The 23,975-nt window shown below is 37.2% G+C and overlaps 10 protein-coding genes across 10 annotated transcripts; 5 read left to right on the plus strand and 5 right to left on the minus strand.

Moving 5' to 3' along the window:
- Positions 1–1,510: 1,510 nt before the first annotated feature.
- Positions 1,511–3,179, plus strand: EV154DRAFT_291555 (uncharacterized protein). Its single transcript, XM_051594809.1, has 5 exons — positions 1,511–1,643; positions 1,712–1,803; positions 1,863–1,943; positions 2,005–3,052; positions 3,112–3,179. Exons 1-5 carry the CDS (start codon positions 1,541–1,543, stop codon positions 3,162–3,164), a joined length of 1,377 nt encoding a protein of 458 aa, XP_051455517.1. The 5' UTR covers positions 1,511–1,540; the 3' UTR covers positions 3,165–3,179.
- Positions 3,133–4,388, minus strand: EV154DRAFT_291566 (Zinc/iron permease). Its single transcript, XM_051594810.1, has 2 exons — positions 4,053–4,388; positions 3,133–3,987 (listed from the first exon to the last, which is right to left on the minus strand). Exons 1-2 carry the CDS (start codon positions 4,216–4,218, stop codon positions 3,194–3,196), a joined length of 960 nt encoding a protein of 319 aa, XP_051455518.1. The 5' UTR covers positions 4,219–4,388; the 3' UTR covers positions 3,133–3,193.
- EV154DRAFT_515807 (SWIB/MDM2 domain-containing protein) lies at positions 4,303–5,378 on the plus strand. Its single transcript, XM_051602308.1, has 3 exons — positions 4,303–4,452; positions 4,557–4,957; positions 5,019–5,378. Exons 1-3 carry the CDS (start codon positions 4,422–4,424, stop codon positions 5,268–5,270), a joined length of 684 nt encoding a protein of 227 aa, XP_051455519.1. The 5' UTR covers positions 4,303–4,421; the 3' UTR covers positions 5,271–5,378.
- A 617-nt stretch (positions 5,379–5,995) lies between these two features.
- EV154DRAFT_544691 (putative cyclase-domain-containing protein) lies at positions 5,996–7,121 on the plus strand (the record flags this gene model as incomplete). Its single annotated transcript, XM_051604615.1, has 3 exons — positions 5,996–6,132; positions 6,207–6,873; positions 6,952–7,121. Exons 1-3 carry the CDS (start codon positions 6,004–6,006, stop codon positions 7,119–7,121), a joined length of 966 nt encoding a protein of 321 aa, XP_051455520.1. The 5' UTR covers positions 5,996–6,003.
- Positions 7,122–8,501: 1,380 nt separating this feature from the next.
- Positions 8,502–9,467, plus strand: EV154DRAFT_446886 (uncharacterized protein; the record flags this gene model as incomplete). Its single annotated transcript, XM_051597119.1, has 3 exons — positions 8,502–8,545; positions 8,613–8,729; positions 8,794–9,467. Coding segments are annotated over exons 1-3 (807 nt in total), but the record flags the coding sequence as incomplete, so codon positions are not given.
- A 277-nt stretch (positions 9,468–9,744) lies between these two features.
- EV154DRAFT_565753 (uncharacterized protein) lies at positions 9,745–10,517 on the minus strand (the record flags this gene model as incomplete). The annotated part of the gene is made up of 3 exons (XM_051605914.1): positions 9,745–10,253; positions 10,318–10,434; positions 10,502–10,517. The coding sequence occupies 3 exons, from the start codon at positions 10,515–10,517 to the stop codon at positions 9,745–9,747; spliced, it is 642 nt and encodes a 213-aa protein (XP_051455522.1).
- A 478-nt stretch (positions 10,518–10,995) lies between these two features.
- On the minus strand, positions 10,996–11,461 carry EV154DRAFT_592674 (uncharacterized protein; the record flags this gene model as incomplete). The annotated part of the gene is made up of 2 exons (XM_051606924.1): positions 10,996–11,257; positions 11,361–11,461. The coding sequence occupies 2 exons, from the start codon at positions 11,459–11,461 to the stop codon at positions 10,996–10,998; spliced, it is 363 nt and encodes a 120-aa protein (XP_051455523.1).
- Positions 11,462–12,945: 1,484 nt separating this feature from the next.
- Positions 12,946–13,469, minus strand: EV154DRAFT_515811 (uncharacterized protein). The gene has a single exon (XM_051602309.1). It carries the CDS (start codon positions 13,329–13,331, stop codon positions 13,044–13,046), a length of 288 nt encoding a protein of 95 aa, XP_051455524.1. The 5' UTR covers positions 13,332–13,469; the 3' UTR covers positions 12,946–13,043.
- Positions 13,470–17,507: 4,038 nt separating this feature from the next.
- EV154DRAFT_592676 (uncharacterized protein) lies at positions 17,508–18,433 on the minus strand (the record flags this gene model as incomplete). Its single annotated transcript, XM_051606925.1, has 3 exons — positions 17,508–17,784; positions 17,845–18,367; positions 18,418–18,433. 3 exons carry the CDS (start codon positions 18,431–18,433, stop codon positions 17,676–17,678), a joined length of 648 nt encoding a protein of 215 aa, XP_051455525.1. The 3' UTR covers positions 17,508–17,675.
- Positions 18,434–19,726: 1,293 nt separating this feature from the next.
- Positions 19,727–21,219, plus strand: EV154DRAFT_553385 (uncharacterized protein; the record flags this gene model as incomplete). Its single annotated transcript, XM_051605128.1, has 5 exons — positions 19,727–20,409; positions 20,466–20,683; positions 20,734–20,850; positions 20,929–21,105; positions 21,166–21,219. Coding segments are annotated over exons 1-5 (1,212 nt in total), but the record flags the coding sequence as incomplete, so codon positions are not given.
- Positions 21,220–23,975: the final 2,756 nt, after the last annotated feature.

Raw genomic sequence — 23,975 nt, forward strand, 5'->3', positions numbered from 1 at the left:
TTGTTGATCCATTATTTCATGAGATTAAAAAAGAGAGAAGAAGAGGAAAAAAAAAAAAAAAAAAATAGACGGCAAGGGAAAAAAAAAATATCTCCCACTAAGATTTTTTATTTTTTCTGAAAGAAAAAAAAAGAACACTTTTTTTTATTTATTTGTCTAAATAATTCAAATCAGGATTACCTAACGTTACTTGGGGGAGGGGGTTTATGTGGTATATATGATTTGTATATACTATGTATGGAGTGTGTGTTGCGGCGGGGGGATTGATGGGCGCGGTAAAATATTCTCCCGCACTTCAAGCCACCCCACTCTGTCCACATCAGCACTCCTCTTTTGTTGTACAGATGGGCTTTTTTTTTTTTTTTTTTTTTAATTATTAGATTACTAATTCTTCCTCGTGTGAAAAAAACCTCACTCAAAGAAAAAACAACCCTCTTTTCAAATTGAAAGGATGCATCAATTTTTATCCCCTCTATCACCTTTCCCCCATCATCATAAATTAAAACAAAAAAATAAAGATTACTTTATATACATTTTAAAACGTGACTACTTTTCGTTTTTTTCTTGAGACAATACGGAACCACTGAACATTCATAATATCAGCGACGGAAGAAAGGAAAGTAATGGGTCATATCAGAGTGTATTTTTACACGGACATAAATCTCTACGATACGGACTACGCAATTCACAAGAGATCTCTTTTCCTAGTGTTTAGATATACTAATGTTTACAGGGCAATTATTTCCGGAACCCTCTAATGTTTATCAGGCTGCCGTAGATCTACACAAATAGGAAACCTCAAGCAGTAACTAATCAGTGCACACTAACATCCCCAGGAATATAATAGTTTTTAAATATATATATATATTAGGGCCCCGCCCAGCACGGGAAATTCGGATTATGCGCTTTGAAAGCTCACTGCTAAATGACAACAATAAGGGCAACATGTCATACTCCTTATTGCCCTATGCAATATCGCTGCACTCTCAATAAGCGGGCATCACCCGTGACATTCATACTTTATGGATTTTACAGTGTAGAAAATAAAACTCCACCTTTTAACATTCATGCATTTGCAGTACTGAGCAAAAAGAAGGATCCTTTTTTATATGATGAAATAATCAATATACTTAAGTTACCATTGTGTTATATGCACCATCTTTTTGCAACTCGAGAGATAAATGGGACCACTGGATCAATAAAGAGGATAAATGATGTGCACCTAAAAGCTGTTTTGTCTTTTCTTATACGGTCCTTTTATATCCAATAGTAGTTGCAAGTTCCTTTGTATTGTGCTCAAATCAGGCCATGAAGAATGGCTTTTATTATTATTTTTTCGAAAATTGGAATTCTATAATAATGGAATAGAACATCATTCAAAAAAGGCCATATTCCCAAGTTGGGCATGTATACATTGGGCGCGCATAGTAGATTGAACAAGCAATTCCTAAATTTCAAACACAGTTGGGCCCCCAAATTTAATGAACCCTTTTTTTTATTCTTGTTGCAACATCTTTCTTTCTTTCATACATTCTCAAACATGGCGTTTGAATTCCTAGCTACGGGTCAATACAAAATCATCTTGGGAAAGTCATTTGACGCAAAACCCAAGAAAAAAGCTCCCAAGTACTTTAATGTTAAAAGTAAATCAAGAGGGAAAAAAGAAAAAGTACACCATTACTTGAGGATTAACATTTAATAAAAAAAATAGATAAAGCAAGCTCAGATTCACATGCCTATGGTAGTGAAGCCAAATTAGAAAAAAAGAAGGATAAATACCAAGTTGAAATGAAACATACAAGCGTAAGCTTTCTTTCTCTTTTTTATATATAAATACTTCTTTTAACATTTAAACTGTAAAGGGTCCTAATATAGCCTACGAAGCCGAAGTATCGACAGAAGAAGAATACAATTGCATACTTATTTACAATGAAGAGAAAAAGGTTTCTTTACATATTTCTGATAGACCCCCGAAAAGATAGATATTAATTATTTTCATTATAGACGATCACACTAGAGCGCCAAAGTGCGCAGATCAAACTCACACGTAAAATACATACACCACCACCAGTACCACCGCCAGTGTCAGAACCACCACAAACCAATCATAGTGCAATGACCAATTCTCCCTTACCAGGTAATCAATATACAACCATCCATACACCGCCTATTGTTCCCAAGGAGCAGAAAGTGGTCAGAACACCCCCACCCCCACCCCCACAAACACATACACAAACACATACACAAACAGTGGTAGCAACACCCACTGTTGTGACGCCCACTGTTGTCAAGCCCACTGTAGTAACACCTCCCGTGGTAACTACACCGGTGGTAGTTACACCCACAGTACAAGATAATTCATCACCCGCCATGATGATGGAAGACGATGAGTTTGACTTATCAAAGGATATGGATGAGATTTTGGATAGTGATGGAGAGGACTCGGACTCTGAAGATCAATTTGAAGAGATTGCTGCTCCTACAGCAGCCAGTGTCACACCATCCATGCCATTGACACCTTCACTTCATCCTGCGTCACCTAGTATACCTCTCAACTTAGCATTACCAAGTACACCCACTGCAACCCTCGTCCATACAACCACATCCTCTCCTACACCTCTTCATGCTCCTTCTCCTACCAACGTTAAAAAACGTAAGCTTGCATCCGCACCCATCCGCCACCCGGGCATCATCTCTCCCGTCATGCCCATAACAAAGCCAACACACATGATGGTTGGTAACAAGAAACAAAAGACCGAATCTTCTTCAGAGGAAGAAGATTCTTCCAGTGGATCCGAGTCGGGTAGTACAGACGATTCTTCCAGTGGAGAAAGTGAGAGCGAAAGTGGTTCCAGTAGTGATGATGACGATTTTGAGTCTTTGGCTCAAGATATCTCCATGAGTCTGGATAAAGGTGGTCCCTCGGCTCCACCATCGCCTCAGCATCATCATAGCATGACTGGTGGTACACCGGGACATACTCCCACTCCATCTACAAGACAGCCTTCTTCTCAAGGTGCTCCTGCTCCCATGTCTCTGCGTGCTTTATTCAGTAAGTCTTATTTGTTATAACACATTATATCTTAGTTTAACACTTCTTTACCATTGTAGAAGAAGATGATGAAGAGGAGGGATTATCTAGTTCGAGTAGCGAAGACGAGTAAAAAGAGAACTTTATAATAATTTTTTTTTTCTAAGCAGGAATATCATTCCATGCAATAAAGAGCATTAAACCCAAACCAACAAACATGGCAAAGAATTCTGTAAAAGCTTGTTTTCTATCCTTCTTTTGGTTTCCTGTCACTACTAACAATTCGGGAATCACACCCACAGTAGCAATATACATGAACCCACCAGCAGCAAAAGGAATCACAAGATCTCCCCAGCGGAGATCTGTACCCATTAATCCTACCGTATCCACTACACCAGCCTTCTCATCCGCTGCCTTGTTCGACAACGAAGATTCCTCAATCAAAATACCAATAAATGTACCCAAGAACGCGCCAATGGCAGTCGTGAATTGAGCCATCATGGCCTTTTGCTTACTGAATCCGGATTGGATAAGAATCGCATAATCACCTACTTCATGAGGGATCTCGTGGAAGAAAACAGCAACGGCAGTGGTAGCACCTACAGCGGGGGAAGCATAAAAGGAAGCAGCCATAGCAAGACCATCTGTCATGTTGTGAGTGAAATCTGCTAAAAGATTTAAATAAGCACTCAGTTTAACTCCATTTTCGGATTTGCCCTTTTTATCTGCAACAGGGTCATCGTGTTTCTTATGATCATGACTGTGAGCACCATCGCCACCGTTTACGACACGCATCATTTTGTCCATGAAAAAGAAAAAGAAGAGTCCTACAAAGATACCAAGACCAATCAAGACATTCTTTTGGTTATTCACAACCACCACTGCATTTTCTTCCGCGTGTTCGCCCAAGAACGCATGAGGAAGCAAGTGAAGGAAGACGTCACCGAGAAGTCCACCTGAAAATAATGTTTCAATATAGGGTTGCTATGATAATTTTTTTTTTAAGAGCTGCTTTTCTTACCAACTGCAAAACTGACAAGCACGTTCAAGGAACCCGTGTTAATATCAGGAGGAACAAAGTAAAGAAGTAAGTTAGGAAAGATGGAGATATACGCTGTCGCCAAAATAGAATTTGTCATTGCACTTCCTGGGAACAGGAACGCAAATGCTGTTGCCTGAAACGACATGATGAACTTTTTTGTTATTGCGTGAATGAAAAAAAAGAAACAACTAAAAATAAAAAAAGAACGAGGTTTTCAAGCAATTTTAGTTCGGGTGCATCAAGCCCGTTCGACAGACATCGGTGATTTAAAAAAAAAAGTTTAAATAATTCTGTTAAAGGAGGTTTTTTTTCATTTCTTTGTCTCTCATTATTTTCAACAATTTAGAAATGGCACAACAATACAAGAGCAAGATTGAAGGTATAATATAGTTTGCTATACATCACAAACAACAACAATAAAATCCTTCGCGCATGAGTGAAAAATTCCACGCACAAAAGTCTAAATTATGCAAACCTTAATAGACATTTTAAAAAAGTCTGATCTTTCTTGCATCACGACAAAGAGTGTTCGTCGTGAACTAGAGTCTCAAGCCGGTGTTTCATTAACTCCCATCAAGAAGGAAGTCAATAAGCTTATTGAAGAAACTTTTTTGGACTTTCAAGAAGCACAGACCGTAAAAGACGAACCCGTCGCCATTAAACAAACAGCTAAACAAAAAGCTGACATGGTTGTGGCCAAAAAAGTCATTCCAAAGGCACCAGGTAACAAGGTCACAAAAAAGGTCTCCTCCACCACCACCACCGTAACTAAAACCACCAAGAAAAAGCCCGTGCTCACCGAAGAAGAAAAGAAACAGAAAGCTCTGAACCAGACTGTCTACAAGATTATTCCTCCTCTCAGTGACATTATCGGCACAGAAGTGGTAAAGCATCCACCATCTTTTTTTCTTGTGCCTGTACTAATTTATCAATTTATCTTTATAGTGCTCCCGTTTTCGTACCGTCAAAAAGATTTGGTCATACATTCGTAAACACAATTTACAAGTACCCACAGACAAGCGAAAGATTAATTGTGATGAGAACCTAAAGAAATTAACAGGCTTGGATCAAGTCACGGGTTTCAGTATCAACAAGTATACCCAGAAATGCTTCGTGCCTATTCCCAAGGAAGATCAACCAAAATACAAGCAGATCTTTAAGGAACAAGAAGAGGCCTTAGACGAGGATTCTTCATAAAATCTATCACCTACTAGAAAACACCTGGATATAGATGTGTCTATGTACACACTTTTCTATTTTTTGCTATCTAATATTAAAGATAATATCGCTGCTCTTTTTTTTTACGTTCTTCTTCTTGCACACTTTCATTGTATTGTTTTTAAAGGGGTTATGAATACATAGGTCATGCTAATAGAGTTATTTTTTGGGGGAAAAAATTAACCGGTGGATCTAACCAACATTTTCCCAAAAGTGATTGATTAATTAAAAAGTAAGTAGATCACCACAAACAATCCTTATTTATTACACAAGGCAGCCATGCTCTACAAGTTTCTTATTTATCTGTCAGTGTATTCAGCATTACGTAATCATACCTCCGTATTGCTGATAGACAAAGCGTTACCAAGGCGACAAAAAAAGGGTAAAGTATACACGCTTATTAATATTGGCTAATTGATAAAACTATTCATTGTTGTTAATGACCCCCCCCCCCCTCCAAATAATTTTAAAGCCTTAAAAACTTTCTTTAACTAAGTTGGTGGCATAGCCCCGTTATAAAAAGGAGACCTTGAAAGGGAAAGTAATTTTTAGTCTCCGTTTTGTCCACAACGAATGATCTTTTTAAAGTGTGGGGGGCAAGAAAAATGCAAAAATGTACTAAAATTTTAAAAGTGCCAAAAAAAAAAAAAAGTATATAAACTCCCTAGTAACCTTATTTTTTTTTTTTCGTTGTTCTTTTCTCCCCTTAATCATGACTTTACCTACTTTTGACCAATTACCTATCAGCCCTGAATATCCTCCTCAAACTGCCTGGGGTGTGTGGGGTAAAGAAGATAACCTCGGTACACTTAATCTTTTGACAGAAGAACGAGTTGCAAATGTAAAATAAAAAAATGGCATATTTTAGGGGGTGTGCACATGTCAAAACATAAAAACTTACACATTTATCTATAGGCTGCTAAATATATCAAACGAGGCGCTGTCTTCTCCCTCAACTGGAACTTAGAATCCCCTAGTCCTGCTCTTTTCGGTAGAACTCATATTGATCATGCTTACAAAGCCATTGCTCCCAATGATTTAGGGTTTGATGATTGTTACAGCAACTTTAATACTCAGTCCTCCACTCAATGGGATGGCCTCCGTCATATCGCTCACCTCAGTTCCGGCCTATTTTATAACGGTGTCAAGTCCTCTGAAATCGTCAAGGGAAATGATGAAACCAATGGTCGTCTAGGCATTCATCATATGGCTCGTAAAGGTATCGCTGGTCGTGCTGTCCTGCTGGATTACGCTCGTTGGGCTCGTGTACATAAACCAGACTATGACCCATTTGTCAGATACGAAATCACCGTACAGGATCTGGATGAAATCGCAAAGGCTCAAGGCGTGGTCTTTGAGCAAGGGGATATTTTGCTTGTTCATACCGGTTGGTTAGAGACTTATGAACGTCATGGAGATAAAGTCAAGGAATTAATCACCGATCTTGAAAACCCAGATTGTGCGGGCATCAAGGCGTGTGAAGATACCTTTCGCTGGGTTTGGGATCATCATTTTGCAGCCGTAGGATCTGATAACTTTGCCTTTGAAGCTTTTCCACCTAAGGATTGGAACAAATCATGCCGTAAGTATATTAGCTGTAAAGAAAGAGAAAAATTGTATACATGTAACTAAAGAATATTATATATTTACTTAAAAAAAGACTCTACTTTCTTGGGCGGGTTCGGTCTTCCTATCGGCGAAATGTTTCAATTGGGCGCGTTGGCAGAGGATTCGGCAAAAGATGGCGTCTACACTTATTTCTTTACAAGTGCTCCCTTGAATAAACAAGACGGTATTGCAACACCTCCTAATGCGTTGTGTATCAAATAAAATAAATAAATCAAGCTGCGCTTCATTATACAGTCTAAACAAAACTTTAAAAATTAAGTGGAGAAAAAGATGACATTTGTTAATACCTGGTCGAGTCATTTTTGTGTTACAGTGAGAAAGCCAAAACAACAGTGAAGGGGCCAAACTTTTCAGTGAGGGAGCCAAAACAACAGTGAAGGAGCCGAAATAACAGCGAGGGAGCCGAAAAAACTATACAGTCAAACCTATAGAGTTTGGCGTTTTCTAAAAAAAATGATTCAATGAACGGATCTCAGCCAATTTTCCTTAGGAATAACCACGGTGCGCGTAGTCGTAATGTAGGATATTTTACAAACACATTAATATGCATAACGTATGTCCTAAACTAAATGCACATCTATCGCAACACGCATATGGTAAACCTGTCTGCATGTCCTATAACTTACTTCCAGCGTCTCGTTTAAAGTATTGCGCTTTATAATTAGTGTAAGGTTTGGTGAAGCTACAATTTAACAAGGTTATTGTACTTAGCCTCTATGGCTAGTAAGTTTTGTTTAAAATGCGATTGACGTTTATAAACTTTACGGCGCCATCGCTTTCCAGATAAATAGTATATTATCTAAAAAGAAAGAAGAACGAATAGCTTAATGCGCTATCATACGTCTAGGATCCAATGCGGCATTCTACATTACCGGAGTAGCTACAAAGGGTATATACACGTTTAAGGAAATTGCACACCTCCTCTTTCCCAATCGTTAGAAGACTTGCCTTCATTCTTTACTCTGATTAATGTCCAAACATTACTCATGGTCACTCATATTTTTTGGGATACTTGTAAAAAATTCCAACCTCCCTATTTTATCTATCCAAGCGATGAAAAAACCCAAATGCGTTTGGACACTATTATTGATTCAAGCCAAGATAGTATCCGGCAATGTGTATTACAGTTTGGAAATTAACCAGCCATACACTTATTATTTGAACTTTTTACCATTCTTTATATTGCTACCTCCCCTTTTTCTCCTGCTTGTACTTTTTAATTTCAGAATCCTTTATCTTTTTGATTGCTTTTGGTCCTTCTTATTAAAAAACCTCAAAGTTGTTTATTAAAGTGTTTAGTTTCTTCACTATAAGCTACAGTGCTCACGATACCAATTTGCGAGTTTATAATTGTTTTTGCGGGTTTACATATTCCTAATTTGCGGCTTTTAATTGGTTAGTTTGCAGATTTTTAATTGGTCATTTTGCGTCTTTTTTTTTCTCAGTTTGCGGGTTTGACGCCTGGCGAAAAAATAGGCCCTATCGGTGACGCCCGGTGAAAAAATAGACTCTATCGGTGACGCTATCGGTGACACCCGGCGACAAAAGAGACTCTATCGGTGACGCTACCGGTGACGGTGCGTCTTTTTCTTTCTTTCGCAAAAGAAAAATGTCTTCACAACAAGGTAATCTAGCGAATTAGCTTTGGTTGTACACAAAACAAGAGTACTTAACAAACTTATTCAATTATAGATGGAAATGCTGACACTGATATTTTACCTTTGAAGTGGAAACCTGGAACAGATCATGTGAGCAAACTCCTGCTCAATGACCCAAACGTTATGAATCTGATTGTTCGCTCTTTAGTTGGTAATGTATTTTGCTGTTTGTATAAAGATACTTTGCTTATCTTACACATTATATCTCTTCATAGGTGAAATTGCTCCAGAAAATAGCTACACTGTAGCGCCAACGGAATGGGCCGATAATAGTAGATCGGACGTGTTATACACACCACGAGCTGAAGTAACGAAAACAATGCCTCCCATCTTAATTGTCACGCAGTACCTAGTCGATCAAGAGTTCATGTTAAGACTCATCCGTTATGCATCTTCTACGTATGATCGTTACAGAGTGCTTCCTCTTATTCTCGTTATAGTTACTAAAGGGTTTTCAAGTACTACATTCAGAAGAGAGTTCACCGTCAGTAGTAATGGGTTCCTGCTAGAAGCAAGCTGTTTATTCTGGGCGAAGCAATGTCTGCTGTTGTCTGCAGAATCAATCAATGGTCATCTTAATCAAGCAACCCTGGATCCTATGGTTGCACTAGGGTACCTTTTTACTAACCACCCATCCTGCCAAATGCCACCTCAACACCAAGCTAATTCAACTCTGATGATGTTATACTCCGTTGCAAGAGAAATTCTATCGAAAGAAGAAAGTACAAAGAGTGAAAAAGCGAATCTAATTTACCGATTAGAAAAAGCCAAAAGAGACTTTGAAACAATCCTGGATTCAGATGACAGCCAAGGCAGCAACAAAAACAAAGTTAGACAAAGCGCAGAAGATGGAATCATGCTAATTGAAAAGATGCAGAAAGATCTGGAAGGCGGTGGTGACTCAATTGAAGAAGACAATAATACCATAGCAAAATATACCCTTGAAGATGCCCAGTTTCTTGAAAGTTTAACCGTGCCTGGAGAAAACAAGAATTGGAAAGATATTTTTAATAAGGGGAAAGCAAAAGGTCATTTTAAGTCTTATAAGTCATCTCATAGTTTAAAGTCATCCTATTATCATATTCAACGACGAAAGAAACAGAAGACTGGTTAAAAAAAAAAAAAATAAGCCTTTATTGGTTAAATAAAATTATACATATTTTTTTTTATTGTAATCTGTCTTTGCCTATTGTAACTTCACAGGCCAAACAAATAGTTCGAGTCTCAAAATCGTATGAAAAACAAAGCGTTTTGTCTGGATCAGACATAAATTGGCATAGTTTAATAAATGCAGGTACGGATACATTAGTTGCATCTGTTGTGTTAACTGAATCAGGAAAAAACAAAAAACACTTCTGTGCCCAGAAGCTACATTTTAATTGCCTCAAAAATGAGTCGCCATCGGCACTAAACACTTCGCGAACCTCTAGGCTAGACCATCCTTTGATAGAGATGATCAAAACAGTAGGCAATAGCCTAAATTCTTCATAAATCCGCGTACAGTATTCAATAATTTTTAACATTGAAGCTTGATTGACTTCTTCCTGAATAGCAATAAGTACTGGAATAAACCGGTCATCTTCTGCATTCTGTGGGATATACACAGTAAATTTACCCTTTGTATCAGTCCATTCAGTTTGTGCTACAGTGTAGCTATTTTCTGGAGCAATTTCACCTATGAAAAGATATAATGTGTAAGATAAGCAGAGTATCTTTATACAAACAGCAAAATACATTACCAACTAAAGAGCGAACAATCAGATTTATAACGTTTGGGTCATTGAGCAGGAGTTTGCTCATATGATCTGTTCCAGGTTTCCACTTCAAAGGTAAAATATCAGTGTCAGCATTTCCATCTATAATTGAATAAGTTTGTTAAGTACTCTTGTTTTGTATACAACCAAAGCTAATTCGCTAGATTACCTTGTTGTGAAGACATTTTTCTTTTGCGAAAGAAAGAAAAAGACGCACCGTCACCGGTAGCGTCACCGATAAAGTCTATTTTGTCGCCGGGCGTCACCGGTAGCGTCACCGGTAGCGTCATCGATAGAATCTACTTTCTCACCGGGCGTCACCGTGAGCACTGTACAGTGCTTCCAGCGTCAATTGGTCACCTTACCGAAAAAATTGGTCACCTTTCTGAGAACCAATTGGTCACTTTTCTGAATGCCGAAGACCAATTGGTCACTTTTTTGAACTTCAATTGGTCACACCTTAAAACAGTTTACAGACAGGCTATACTTAGTGATAAACAAACAGCACTTTTCAAGATATTCATATCTGTTGCAGTCCATTGTTTGACCCAAGCTAGTCAATTACCAATCTCGGTACTATTATTTCTAGGAACCGGTTGAAGTATTACTTCCCTGAAAGAAAGATTGCACTCGGTCTTCAAGAAGTTATGAGCAGTACTCTTTTCAATACTTAAAGTCTGCAAAGTTGTGAGTGAGAGAATCAACTGCGTCAGTCAATCGTGTTTGCGGGTTATCGAAAGAATTTACTAGGAGAGTTTTATGTTCTGGTCTTAGCTGAGGCTTTGGTCTATTAACCAGGTTTGTCTGCTTTTCTAAAATATTCCAATCCTTATCTTCTTTAAGTCTTTTAGCCCACTTTTGAGCCGTTCGTTCGACCATACCGCCAGCTAAGCGACGAGACTTCGCAGCATTGAAACGCTTAATTCTATTCATATATACAAACAAATGCTTTTGTTCGTTTGAATACTTATTATAAACCTTTCTCTGCAGTTTAACTGTATTTGCAATCTCCTATGTTTGCATCTAACTCCAAGTCAGGCTCCTGCTCACTTCCTTGCATTTCACAGTACTGTCTAATACGAGCTATGGTGGTCAAGTGGAATTGAGTTACATTGTCTTCCCAGTCCATGGCATCATTTCCCTGCTCATCGACAATCTCTCCTTGTCCATCTTCGTAATAAAAATGAGAACTCCTTTCCTTCTCTTTTTTTTTTTTTTGGTATTGTGGAAATCGGTGTAGATTTATAAAATAAAAGCAAGAAAATTATCAAACTTGCAAAAATTAACTAAGGCTTTATTAAACAAATAAAAGGGGGTCTTTATATACACATTATTTCAGACATTGATCACAGATGGGCTGATGACGGTCGTGGGTAGATTCATCCAGATAATACTCGGATGTAATGATCCCATATAGAAAGGCCATAATGAGATGTCAATAACAATAACAATAACAATAACATTCATTCTTAAACTGTGTATGTCTTGTAGCACAATATTCAGGGGAAAATGTAGTTCTTAATTCAGATAGCTGTGGCACTTCAATTTGGCTGATGTAACCTTCATATGTTTTCATATCAATGTTATTATTTAAATGTATGTCTTATACTTGTATGAAGGATGATATGAGATCAAGCCTGTACATAAAGTAAATGATCAGTATTTAATATAACAGTATCGATAAGAATTATATTTAGGATTATCAAATGGAAGATTTAAGAAGTGTAGATAGAGTCATATATTAAGTATATAGCCTCGATCACGACAGATACTAATTGTCCTTTGTCTGAAAACCAAGCATATTTTCTTAATTTCAAGGTTTTTGTCGGAATCTTTTTGAAAATTTGGCGCAGCCATAAGCACAGGCATAAACGCAGGCATAAACGCAGGCATAAACGCAGGCATAAACGCAGGCATAAAGGGTAATGTGAATTACCACAATAATTTTAGTGTGGCTTTTTTTAAGCATTATAATGAGCACTACTCCCTCAAGTTATACATTTACACTATCAGTTCAACGTTCTATTTTGCTATAATTTGTCATTTGTCTATCAAACCTCTCTCTGTTGTCTATTCCAGTAGCATTAAGGTATGCAATGCATTTAATATTGACGATTTTATTAGGAAAAAAAATGCAGATAAGGTATAGTAGGGGTCGAACCTATATCGTTTCAGCTATTCGAAAGGCTCTGACATTAAGCCATATACCAATCCACATTCAAGTATAAAGAAGTAAATAAATAAAGATGGAATTACTGAGAAATTCGAGAGATAAAGTAACGAATTAAGAATAAAAATAAAGAAATTTGACGAAGTAAAATTATCAAACTGCAAAAATAAACTAAAGTCTTTATTATACAATAAATTGGGTTCTTTATATACATATTCAGGGCTGGCTGAATATCAATCATTAAAGTGAAACCTGTCAAATATACAATAGGCATATTGTCAATTAAAGATCGAGCATATCATGGTACCTTCGAGAATCTTGTTATTGACGAGCGATCATATCATTAGATTGTATTATCTGGAATAAATGTATGACTCTTGTTTTCTATATATTGATGAGTAATCAATGCGTAGTAAATAGAGTGTAATAGCATGTATTTGATTTAAAGAGTAATGCAATAATGATTTATAGAAAAGTTATCAAATAAGAAAGAAAGAATTGATGATAGAGTTATATCTGTATATAAGCTCGATCTCAACAATTACTTTGTTCTGGAAGTTTCCGTATATGATGAGGTTGCAGGTATAATAACTCTAGTTTTCTTGTCCAAGCAATGGTCGAGCCAATTTGCATTGTTGGGGCTGGCAGTTTGAGAAAGTCTGACATTTTGATATACACTTCTAACCATTTTCTTCAGATGATATAATTGCACGAGTATCGGTAGAATCTTCTCACCGAAACTTCCAACATCAATTGGTATTTGTAGGCGTTTTCCTTCATTAACTCTAGTGATGTATCCATTTGGTCGATCGACTGAAATAACTTGCATATATAGACCTTTGATTCAGGAACACAGAGCATATATCAGTCCATCATAAACAATATATAGAGTAATTTCTTATCTTAGAGTGCATCTGGACTTCAATATGCCAAAAAAAAAATTTTAAGCAGAGAGAAACGTTAAAACTGGACCACCACACTTTCCTCATAATTAAAGTCCAATATTTTTGGACATATATTATTTTAATCATGATTAAAATGAGAATATGAAGTTTTTATTCTAAAAAAAAAAGTGTGTCCGGGATTTTTACAACTGGATTTTAGGTGTGGGGGGAAAAAATTGTCACAAGCAGGTTCAAAATTTTAAATTTTTCTTTTCCGACCAATAGTATTGTCCCGCGTATAGTATTTGCCGCCTTCGGACCATGAAATGCTTACTGCCTGTACTCTCAATTTGAGTACCCGCATGCGTAGTATCGCAGCCTATTAAATCAAAGTCTGAGGACATTTACTGTCAACCCTGTAAGACACAAAAAGGATAAAACAAACTTTATGTACTAAGTAGAAACGCTTCATATTTAAAAGATATAATTTAGAGTATTTCGAAAATAGATCCAACTAGTTGTTTATTTTAATTTATGTATTTGAAGGGTCGTATTCGTTAGATAAAGTACACAGTGCCACAACCCGTTATATCAGAGTCTGAGATCAAATATGATCAACACTGTAAGGCACAAAAAGGATAAAACAAACTTTATGTACTAAGTAAAAACACTTCATATTCAAAAGATATAATTTAGAGTACTTGGAAAATAGATCCAACTAGCTGTTTAATTTAATTTATGTATTTGAAAGGTCATATTCATTAGATAAAGTACTCAGTGCCACAACCCGTTATATCAGAGTCTGAGATCAAATATGATCAATACTGTAAGGCACCAAAAGGATAAAACAAACTTTATGTACTAAGTAGAAACACTTCATATTCAAAAGATATAATTTAGAGTATTTGGAAAATAGATCCAACTAGCTGTTTAATTTAATTTATGTATTTGAAGGGTCGTATTTGTTAGATAAAGTGCACAGTGCCACAACCCGTTATATCAGAGTCTGAGATCAAATATGATCAACACTGTAAGGCACCAAAAGGATAAAACAAACTTTATGTACTAAGTAAAAACACTTCATATTCAAAAGATATAAATTAGAGTATTTGGAAAATAGATCCAACTAGCTGTTTAATTTAATTTATGTATTTGAAAGGTCATATTCATTAGATAAAGTACTCAGTGCCATAACCTGCTAATTTTAAACTGAGATCAAATATGGTGAAGTGTAAAACACAAAAAAGATGTTTGAAATCGGATATACATTAAGTAAGAACGTCTACTACATGGAAACTTTGTTTACTTCAGTAATATTAGATGTAACGTTCTTTAAAACTAAAAACGCGTCAAAAGGGTTACTGTTTTTGAGCGTATTACTTCACGGGAGCTTTAAAAATGACAAATAGAATTGTGAATTTAAAACTAAGTTTGGGTTTATTTTTGTACCTTGTAATTATTCTTTTAAAATTACTTTTATAAATTTACATATCTATATCAATATTCATTATGGCTAAATCAAGAAAAAGAATCAACATTGGAAGAAAGGCTAAATTCATTCAAATGGAAAAAATTGCTGCTGCTGAGTACATTGCTAATGAAGCAATTGCCAAAGAGGCCGAAATCGCTGACATGCCTCGACCAGAAGAAGTCAACGCAGAAGCTTTCCCCATTTCCTGGAGCAACGCAACCGAAAAAACCGGGGAACAGAAGTTTAAGCGTAAACTTCTCCCTACAAGAGAGACGCTCAGTAGAAAGAGATCTGCTGCAGCCAAGGCAGCTGTAGGCTGTCATTCGATTAATGATTTTTTCCCCGTGGTTCAACAGGTTCCTACACCACCTCAAGTAGAGAAGAAGGAGAAACCCAGAAGACCCGACGAAGCAAGTTTGGTAAAGATTCGCGAGTCTTTGCCCCTTTTGGAATCGAAAATCCGTATCTCTGGTAATACCACCAGCGACCAACACCACAACGGTGTTAAACAATTTCTGAAGTACGTGGTTGTAAAGCATGTAATGTTGCAGCTATTAGACGGTAAAACTTTTGTGGAAGCAACGAAGCTTGCGGTAAACATGCACTGGATCCAAGCTTCGAAATCCTATCGTCATCGTGCTGCCAGAAAGTGGTTTGAAGCCTGGCTAAACACTGGTGACATTCCATGTCATCAGCAAGGAAAACATGCGAAGAGAAAATCAATTCTCAGTGATCCTGATGTGAAGGAAAGATGCATCACCTGGCTCAGGAGTCAAGACCCTGTCCGTAGAAGTATCCCTGCTCTTCGTCAGCATATACGACAAGAAGTGCTCCCTGAGTTACTTGAGTTGGAGAATGATGTCGAGGCCGGTGCCGATGTCATTTCCTCTCAGCCAGAGCATCCATTGTCGAACGTTGCTCTGGCAACCTACCTGAAGGCTTGGGGTTTTGACTATAAAACAGGTAAATACAATATGTAAAAACTTAGCATATATACTAATGCTTTAGCTTGATTATATTTTTGGGCATATGTGTGTAGGAAAGGATCGAACATACTTTGATGGCCATGAGCGGGATGATGTTGTCAGATATCGAATTAAGTGGGCCCAACAAATGATGGAATGGCATAAGCGTATGGAAACCTATCCCTTGGATAATGAGAATGCTGATCCAGTTCAACCTAGCCTAAAGGATAATGAAAAAAAGATGGTTTTAGTTACTCACGACGAATCAATCTTTTATTCAAATGATTGTAAAGTCACTCGTTGGTGTGAGAAGAACGAAACCATGATTCTTCCTAAAGGTCAAGGAAGATCTATTATGATCAGTTCATTCATGTGTCCCTGCCACGGAACAATGAGAGGTACCGTCAATGGTGTCAATTTGATATCAAGAGTCATCTTCTTCCCTGGCAACAGTAACGGCGATGGTTATTGGACAAACAGAGATCTGACGTGTCAATTATATGATGTAATTCATCTTTTCAATGAATTACATCCTAATTGTGTTGGTATCTTTGCCTTTGACCAGAGCTCGAACCATAAAGCCTTTGCGGACGATGCTCTTGTTGCCTCGAGGATGACTTCCGGGACTAGCGAAGTAAAGTCTTCTACCCTGTATAGGTTTCGGGATACCACTTATGTAGATAGAAACGGCATCATCAAGCCTCAAAGTATGTATACCATGGAATCCATGAACGTGGATGCCGCCATGAAGGAGATAAACAGACGGCGTGCCAAAGGACAGGCGTTTGATACCAATGCACTTGTCGAAAAGTACCAACACGCACAAGTAAATTTAATAATATAACATTAATATATAAAGAACTGACATCTTTATTATCATTATCTCTGTAGAAACGTGAGAAGTTCAAGGGAACTCTCCGTCTGTTGAGAGAACGTGGCCTGCTCGGCAGAAATGAGCCTCTGCGAAGGGTTTGTGTGAGAGGTACTCCACACGACCCTCAGGCTAAACCTGGCTGTTGTGCCGAATACTTGTTGTCACAACAACCTGATTTCAAGGCCCAGAAGAATATGCTGGAGACCCAAACATCCAAGGCTGGTCACCTTTTTACCCTATACCCTAAGTACCATTGTGAGTGCAATTGGATTGAAAGACATTGGGGTGCGGCTAAACGATTTGCACGAATAGAATGTGATTACTCGTTTGACACTCTGAAGTCAAGAATCGAAGAGTTTCTTGACCATGATGAGGCTGTTTTCGGTCCTAAAATCAATAGACGATATTATAATCGTGCCTATAGATATATTGACGCTTACAGCAAGGGTAACGATGTCTTGGAAGCTGAAGATATTATCAGTAAGTTTTCCAAAGAATATCGATCCCACAGACGTGCTGTTTAGTTGCTCCTTGATGACTTTCAATCTAAAAAAAAAAAAAAAAAAAAAAAAAAAAAAAAAAACAATTTAGACTCCCCCCAAATAAAATATATTTCCCTGAAAAATTTTCTTAAAAAAAAAAAAAAATTCTCCCCACATTAAAAAAATCTGGCTATAAATAAATTTCCTTTTATATTACTTGTACTAGTCGGAGATGAATGCTCAAAAATGTCACAGATTACGTTTTGGTATATTACAATGAAGATGCACTCTACCGGAATGTAGAACACCAAACGTACATAAATTATTAGCATCACCTTGCTTTTCTTGCAAAAGCATATCCAGCATGTCTTTTAAGACTCTTGGCAGCTTCGCATTTCTTTCGATTATCATTTTGTTGCTGTTTAAGTCGTAATTTTTAGCCACCTCTGCCGCACCATACTCTAAACTAGTGGTACTTTTTGAGTGATTTTCTCTTATTAGGAAATCAAATCGTCGACCCATATTTTTTCAGGTGAGCTGTTTACGTCTTCTAAAGTTCTTTTGGCGTTTTTTCTTACAGCAGACGCCACCGATGCCCCCTCGCCTCTAAAAACGCTTGACAATTAATACAAAAGATTAAATAGGAATGCATGAAATCATGTTTACCTTATAATTTCGATTCCTTTTAGATTTCCAAAACATCTGTCGATAATACACCACAAGTGTATATTATACCAAGCCTCGGAGTGATCATTTGCAAAGCTATCAAGTTCGTACTCTTGTAAAAGCTTATGTATCGATTGTTTGATCCAGTCTAAATCGAAATGTTTATCTTGACGGTAACTGTCTTCCCAGCTTTCTTTTTGTAACAATGCTTTTCTTATGTCTACTGTTGATTTGCAGTTGAATTTGTTCAAATATTGTTTGAAATCGTCAGGCAGTTGTAATGGTATGCTGTTATAATTAGTCATTATTTCCTCAATTTCACCACTCGTGAATGTTCCATGTTTGATATACAGTTCAGAATCGTTGACATCAAAGATGAAAGACTGAGAAGAATGCTCTCTAATTTGAAGCTTGCCAAATTTATATAATTGGTCTTCTACCACTGTACCAGTTGAGAGAGTCCATTTGTCTTCGTTCTTAAGACTTTCAAAGCTAGTGTCCACTTCTGGTCTTGCTTCGGGTGCTAATAAAAACTATTATTGTTTACAAACTCAAGAAGCTTCGTTCCAATACTCACTATGTTTTTCATCTAGATGATTTCCGAGTTCATTGGTGGTATCATAATGATCAGAACAGCTAGGGCAACCATAATTTTTAACTACATTTTGCTAGAGTGCATCTGCTTTTAGGTGGTACCTAAAAAAAATTTAAGCAGAGACAAATATTTAGATGGGTAAAACACATTTTCCTTATAATTAATATCCCATCTGAAAGGTTAGGATTGTTTTTTATGTTGATTAAAACGAGAATCTACATATATCAAATTAAAAAACGGAAATGTCTAGACCTCCGTATTTTTTTCAAACGTATTTTTTTTATACCACTTATAGGAATTCTGGCCAGAAGACCAGCAGACCAGTATGATTGCACCTATTTACAGTGTAATCACAGCCATTCACGGTTCGTGAGTTCCAAAAACTCAAGAACTCTGCCCTCCTATAGCAAAGACTAGCCGCAGCCGCAATATCACAATTATGTATCTTTTTCAATTTAGCTTCTTTTCAAAGAAACAAGAGTCACTACTAAACAAACCTTTTTACGTGATCGGTTACTTTCATACGATAAAAGAAGTATGTTAAGGGAAAAGAGAAGGAGAAGGATAAAGTGTGTGAACCAGCTTTATTTATAGATAAACAAGCTTATGTCAGGATGATTTCATTGTCTATTTTATCATCCATAATGTTTGAGCCTTTACATAAAATAGAAATACTTGCAAAAACCTCCCAAGCAAGTCAGAGCTTAGTAATTGTCTATCTGCATTCCAGTAGTAGCTTGTAATGACAGCGAAGCAGATTTTATGGAAAACAGAAAACGATCATCATATGAAGTTTAGATGATATGGCATGTCAATCGACGTGTATAACAACGCGTAATTCTAAAAAATACGTTTATTTGAAAAAAATACGTTTGAAAAAAATACGGAATTCTAGACATTTCCTTAAAAAACATAACAGATTCTGGATTCAACATTTTTTTTTAGGTGGGGGCGGGGAAAAAATGTCACAACCTGTACAAAAAGGTTTTTGGGCCAATAATAACCTGCAGATAATATCATTAGCCGTGTTCGGATTTTGAAATAACCCACTGTTTCACCCCACTCTTCCAGTGCAAACACCTCACCCTTCCAGTCACCTCACCCTTCCAGTGCAAAATAAAAAAATCATTTTGACCTCCGAGCCCACCAAAATTTGACCCTCATATTTTTTTTTACAGCCAAAACCACTAAAACCACAAGAAAACCACAAAAAAATTGGTAAACCACAAAAAAAAAATTTTAAAAAAAAAATCTTAATTGCGAGTGACTTTTGATTTTGGTTTCGCTGCTGTTTCACTTTAATAAAATTAACTTATAAACTAAAATGGGTCTTAGCAAAAGTAAAAAAAGAAAAATAGAAGAAGCTAATATTCGGGAAAAATGGTTATGTGCCGCTATGGAGGAGAAGGAGCGTAGAGAAGAGGAATTAAGAAGATTTCGGCCCCTACGCATTCCTGTCCATAATAGAAGCTCCCTCAATGATATTGCACCCGAGATTGCTGCACCCGAGACTACTGCACCCGAGATTACCAGCGATGTCATTGCCACTACCACTGATGAAAATAACAATGATCCCGATTTCCCTGACGATTTCAATGTGGAGATGTTAGTTCCTGGGGCTGAATATCATGATTGTGGAGATTATCAGGATGACGAGTGTGAGGTACGAATTCCTACAGAACATCAGCCGGTGGTACCTGTCATTGATTCCGAGATCGAATCCATCACCACCCAACCAGTTACCACCAAAACTGTCCCAAGAAAAAAGACAGCTTACAGACTTAAGCTGGAAAAATGTCAAATGCGTTGGCAAACTCTTATGAAGGCCTTGCCAGCATCTTACCTGTCTTACTTAGGTGAAAAAGGCAGCATGCCTGATATGATGGATGTCACTCCTGGCCCAAGAATGTCATGTGAGAGCTCTTCGGCCTACCTGGAAATTGTAGAAGTCGATTTATACTTCGTATCTGGTAAAGTAAAGTATTTATTTGCATTTCCTCTATATTTATACAAAGTTTATTTAAAGGTGTGCAAAAGAAACAAAAGTTTCCATACTGCATCAGTTGTCAGTCATTGCCTGTTGCTTTGGTGAAATCAGGCATGTTCCCTCTTTCGCCCTTCAAACCGAAAGGGGCTCTGCATTTTAGTCTCTGCAATATGTTTATTGAACTGAGAAACATCTTCGCTGGTTCTGGTGAGAAGATTGCAGAGTTCTATGGTCGCTGGGCTGCAGGAACCGAGAAGGTATCATTTTGTAAATAATTATTAGCGTTTTATTAACTAAATCCATGTAGACCAACCTCTCGGGCGAATCATGCTCCAACGTCATCTTGATGTACAACAAGATGGTAGAGCTGTCTGAACAACTGGTGATGGAAGACGTTTCCACCTCATGTCCTGCTTGTCCTGAGGTTTGCAAAAAAAAAAAAAAAAAAAAAAAAAAAAAAATCACTACGTATTATTAACCATTTGAATATTTTATACACCAGGTGAATTCTAATGATGTTAAGGACAAGCAGTTTATGATGATGGATGGTAACTTCCGTTTAAAATGCAGGAAATCGTTGGCTGATCACGATGATGTGCCAAAGATCACTGGTCTTGATGGATTCAAGAAATTTTGGATGGATCGAGATTTGATCAAAAAATACGATAAGTCTGAACAGGTAATTAATAGTTATGGGATATTGTGATATAATGCATTAAAGTACATTTTTTGTTTTAAGAATACCGCCACCACCACCACCAACACCACCACCAACAACAACAACAACAACAACAACAACAACAACAACAACAACAACAACAACAACAACAACAACAACAACAACAACAACAACAACAACAACAACAACAACAACAGCACCGACACCGACACCGACATCAGCACCGCCGATGGTATATCTACCAAAAAGACTGCTGTGGAAGAACCTCGTGTCTTCCAAGCCTTAATGCACCAAAATCGAACCTCGGCTATTTATCCTGTGCGTGGCGTCTTTGGTAGTGGTTGCGCGAGACATGATATTGTATTCGGACTTGCAGACATGCATTCCGGGGAAGGGTAACATTAAATATTTTAGAGGTTATGTATTTTTTTTTTCATGGATTAATAGTTTATATAGGTTCAAATACCCTTTGGCTTCCATAGCTTCTGTTGAGAACCAGCTTAATAGAAAGGTTCCGTTGCATATCATGTATGACATTGTATGTAAATTGGAGCCATCTATTAAGGTATGTTGCATTTATAATCACCAATTATTACTCTATTAATTTACAAGTTTTAGCTGAACTTCCCCAGGATTGCCGGTTCTGACCGTTTGGGTTTGTCTGTATTCCATGCCTACGCCCATGTAATGCACTGTCAGGCCAAGTACAACCCGAGGTATATCTCTAACTTTGGGTTAACTGACGGTGAGGGCATGGAAAGACTTTGGTCCTACCTAGCCAACTACATTACCATGACCAAGCCCATGTCGGTTGAGAACCGGCAGTATGTCCTATACATGGCTGTCAAGTACAGGAATACGGCCATCAGGCTCAATCTGGGTACGTCAATTAAATGAAGACAAGACAATACATATTAACACTAATTCTTGTAAAATGTTTGCATTGGTAGCTAAAACCTTAAAGGAGAAAATCCGTCGCTTTGCTGTCGAAAAAAAAAATGTCGACAACAAGGTTAGAGTGTGGACGGATACATATATCCGAAGCATTGAGGAGCGTTACGCCAGGCAAGTGGCTAATCTTGGGGAGCGAGGATGTTCTGGGTATGATTTAACGAATATACTCCCAAAAAGCTATGTAGACGAACATACTTTTCCTTTGTTATTGAGCGTTTACATTAGCTTTAAGTAAGTCCTCTTTTTTTTTATTTTAATATGTTTATAAATTTATATCAAATTCATTTTTTTTTATTTCAATTTGTAGGAGCATCCTCAACGGTAACGATACGGCCTATATTGTCAGCTCCACCGGTAGGTCCTACTTCCGCAGTGAGTTGCCAAAGATCGAAAAGTATCTTGGTGATGTGGAGAGGGCTGCCGGTCGTAACGTCTCCGAAAGACCAACAATCTTGGCGCGCGAATATTTCCAGTTTGCCGAGTCCCAATGGTTGGCCTTCCTCAAGGTCAAAGAGGCATTATATAGGGATATTTTAAGAAGTAATGTCCAAGTTTACTTTGACCTTGGGGATAAACTTCATAGCGGCCATATCGGTACGTACTTTTGTGTTTAGTCTATTGCCAATGACTTAACTTTATTTTTTGACCAGGAACTAGGCAGGCTGCAAAGCTTCAAGAAGCTATGAGGAAGCAGAAGTCCCAGGTGATGGACTTTATATCCATATACAACACGGGCAACGAGGAGCTGATTGGCAGTTTGCATGGAGGTACGGTTTAATATATACCTTTCTTTCTTACTCAAAAGTGTAACAAAGCTCTAACATTTTTAATAGGTGATATACAGTATGTCACCTTGGACTTTGTTCTTGAAAAGGAGAACGGTTTTTGGGATGTTAAATGGTCAAAAGACGTCTCGCTTTGGTTAAGATCGAAAAGCTTACAGGAGGAGCTGGTTCGACTAGAGGTATGTTAAATAAACATTGCTTAAATTATAGTATTAAACACTGACGCTTAACACTCATTGCAGCGGGATGTCTTTTGGCTAAAACATAATATTGGCAAGGAGAATAAAGCTTTGAAATCGGCACTTGCGAAGCATGTTCAAGGCTCTGGTGCTTGGGTCATTCTTGGGCGTGCTTTGGAGGTCGACATTAAATGGGCTAAATTTACGACCCATCACTTACCCCATCGTAATAATGAGCCTGTAATCGCAAGTACCGATGCCCAGAGTGCCGATGTTCAGAGTGAAGAAGATCTTGATAACTTCAACTTGGATGGTGCTGAAAATGATGAATAAATTTTTTTTAAAAAAAATCAGTAATGCATAATTTTTTTTAGAATGAGTGGAATTCTGCCATGTATAAAAGTTGTATATACCAGACAGCGTGCTTCAAGTAATTTCATTAAGCGTGCATTTGTAGTATTTTAAAGCACCCATTCAGAACGATATTATCCATCACACTAAATCACGCAATTTAAGTGATTTAATTTTTTATAATAGCCATAACGTCGAATAACTCCTTTGTAGTGGTAGTAATGTCATTTTTCCCCCAATTATCGATTTAATGGATTGAACAAGGATACCTCATTGTTTAATGACTCTAATACTAGCTGTATGCAGACTTTGTTTTGAAGCCACTGTAAAGGACAACATTAGTTTTCATATAATAAACTTTTTAATTAGTATGATTTTATAAAATACATAACATTATTTTATTGCATGATATATAAACATTATATTTATGATTGAAATTTATTTGTAGTATTGTACCAAAGCTTTGTAATAAGATTATAAAACTGATAAAGACGAATAAAAATTATATCCTGAATATAAAACTTCGAATGAGAGATAGGACGAACTAGATGTTTCGACACAACATTGAATTATACTATTATTAAAAATGTAATACTTTTTT

This window comes from Mucor mucedo (assembly GCF_025094135.1).
Source record: "Mucor mucedo strain NRRL 3635 chromosome Unknown EV154scaffold_75, whole genome shotgun sequence".
In the NCBI taxonomy this organism is placed as follows: domain Eukaryota; kingdom Fungi; phylum Mucoromycota; class Mucoromycetes; order Mucorales; family Mucoraceae; genus Mucor; species Mucor mucedo.

Excerpts from the sequence above, each read along its gene's own strand:
- EV154DRAFT_515807 (XM_051602308.1), top strand. The coding sequence starts at position 4,422 with ATGGCACAACAATACAAGAGCAAGATTGAAG. Across the intron at positions 4,453-4,556 it reads ATACAAGAGCAAGATTGAAG|ACATTTTAAAAAAGTCTGAT; the intron begins GTATAATATAGT and ends AAACCTTAATAG. Across the intron at positions 4,958-5,018 it reads ACATTATCGGCACAGAAGTG|TGCTCCCGTTTTCGTACCGT; the intron begins GTAAAGCATCCA and ends TTATCTTTATAG.
- EV154DRAFT_291555 (XM_051594809.1), top strand. The coding sequence starts at position 1,541 with ATGGCGTTTGAATTCCTAGCTACGGGTCAATACAAAATCATCTTGGGA. Across the intron at positions 1,804-1,862 it reads TTGAAATGAAACATACAAGC|GGTCCTAATATAGCCTACGA; the intron begins GTAAGCTTTCTT and ends TAAACTGTAAAG. Across the intron at positions 3,053-3,111 it reads GTCTCTGCGTGCTTTATTCA|AAGAAGATGATGAAGAGGAG; the intron begins GTAAGTCTTATT and ends TTACCATTGTAG.
- EV154DRAFT_515811 (XM_051602309.1), bottom strand. The coding sequence starts at position 13,331 with ATGCAAGTTATTTCAGTCGATCGACCAAATGGATACATCACTAGAGTT.
- EV154DRAFT_291566 (XM_051594810.1), bottom strand. The coding sequence starts at position 4,218 with ATGTCGTTTCAGGCAACAGCATTTGCGTTCCTGTTCCCAGGAAGTGCA. Across the intron at positions 3,988-4,052 it reads GCTTGTCAGTTTTGCAGTTG|GTGGACTTCTCGGTGACGTC; the intron begins GTAAGAAAAGCA and ends CATTATTTTCAG.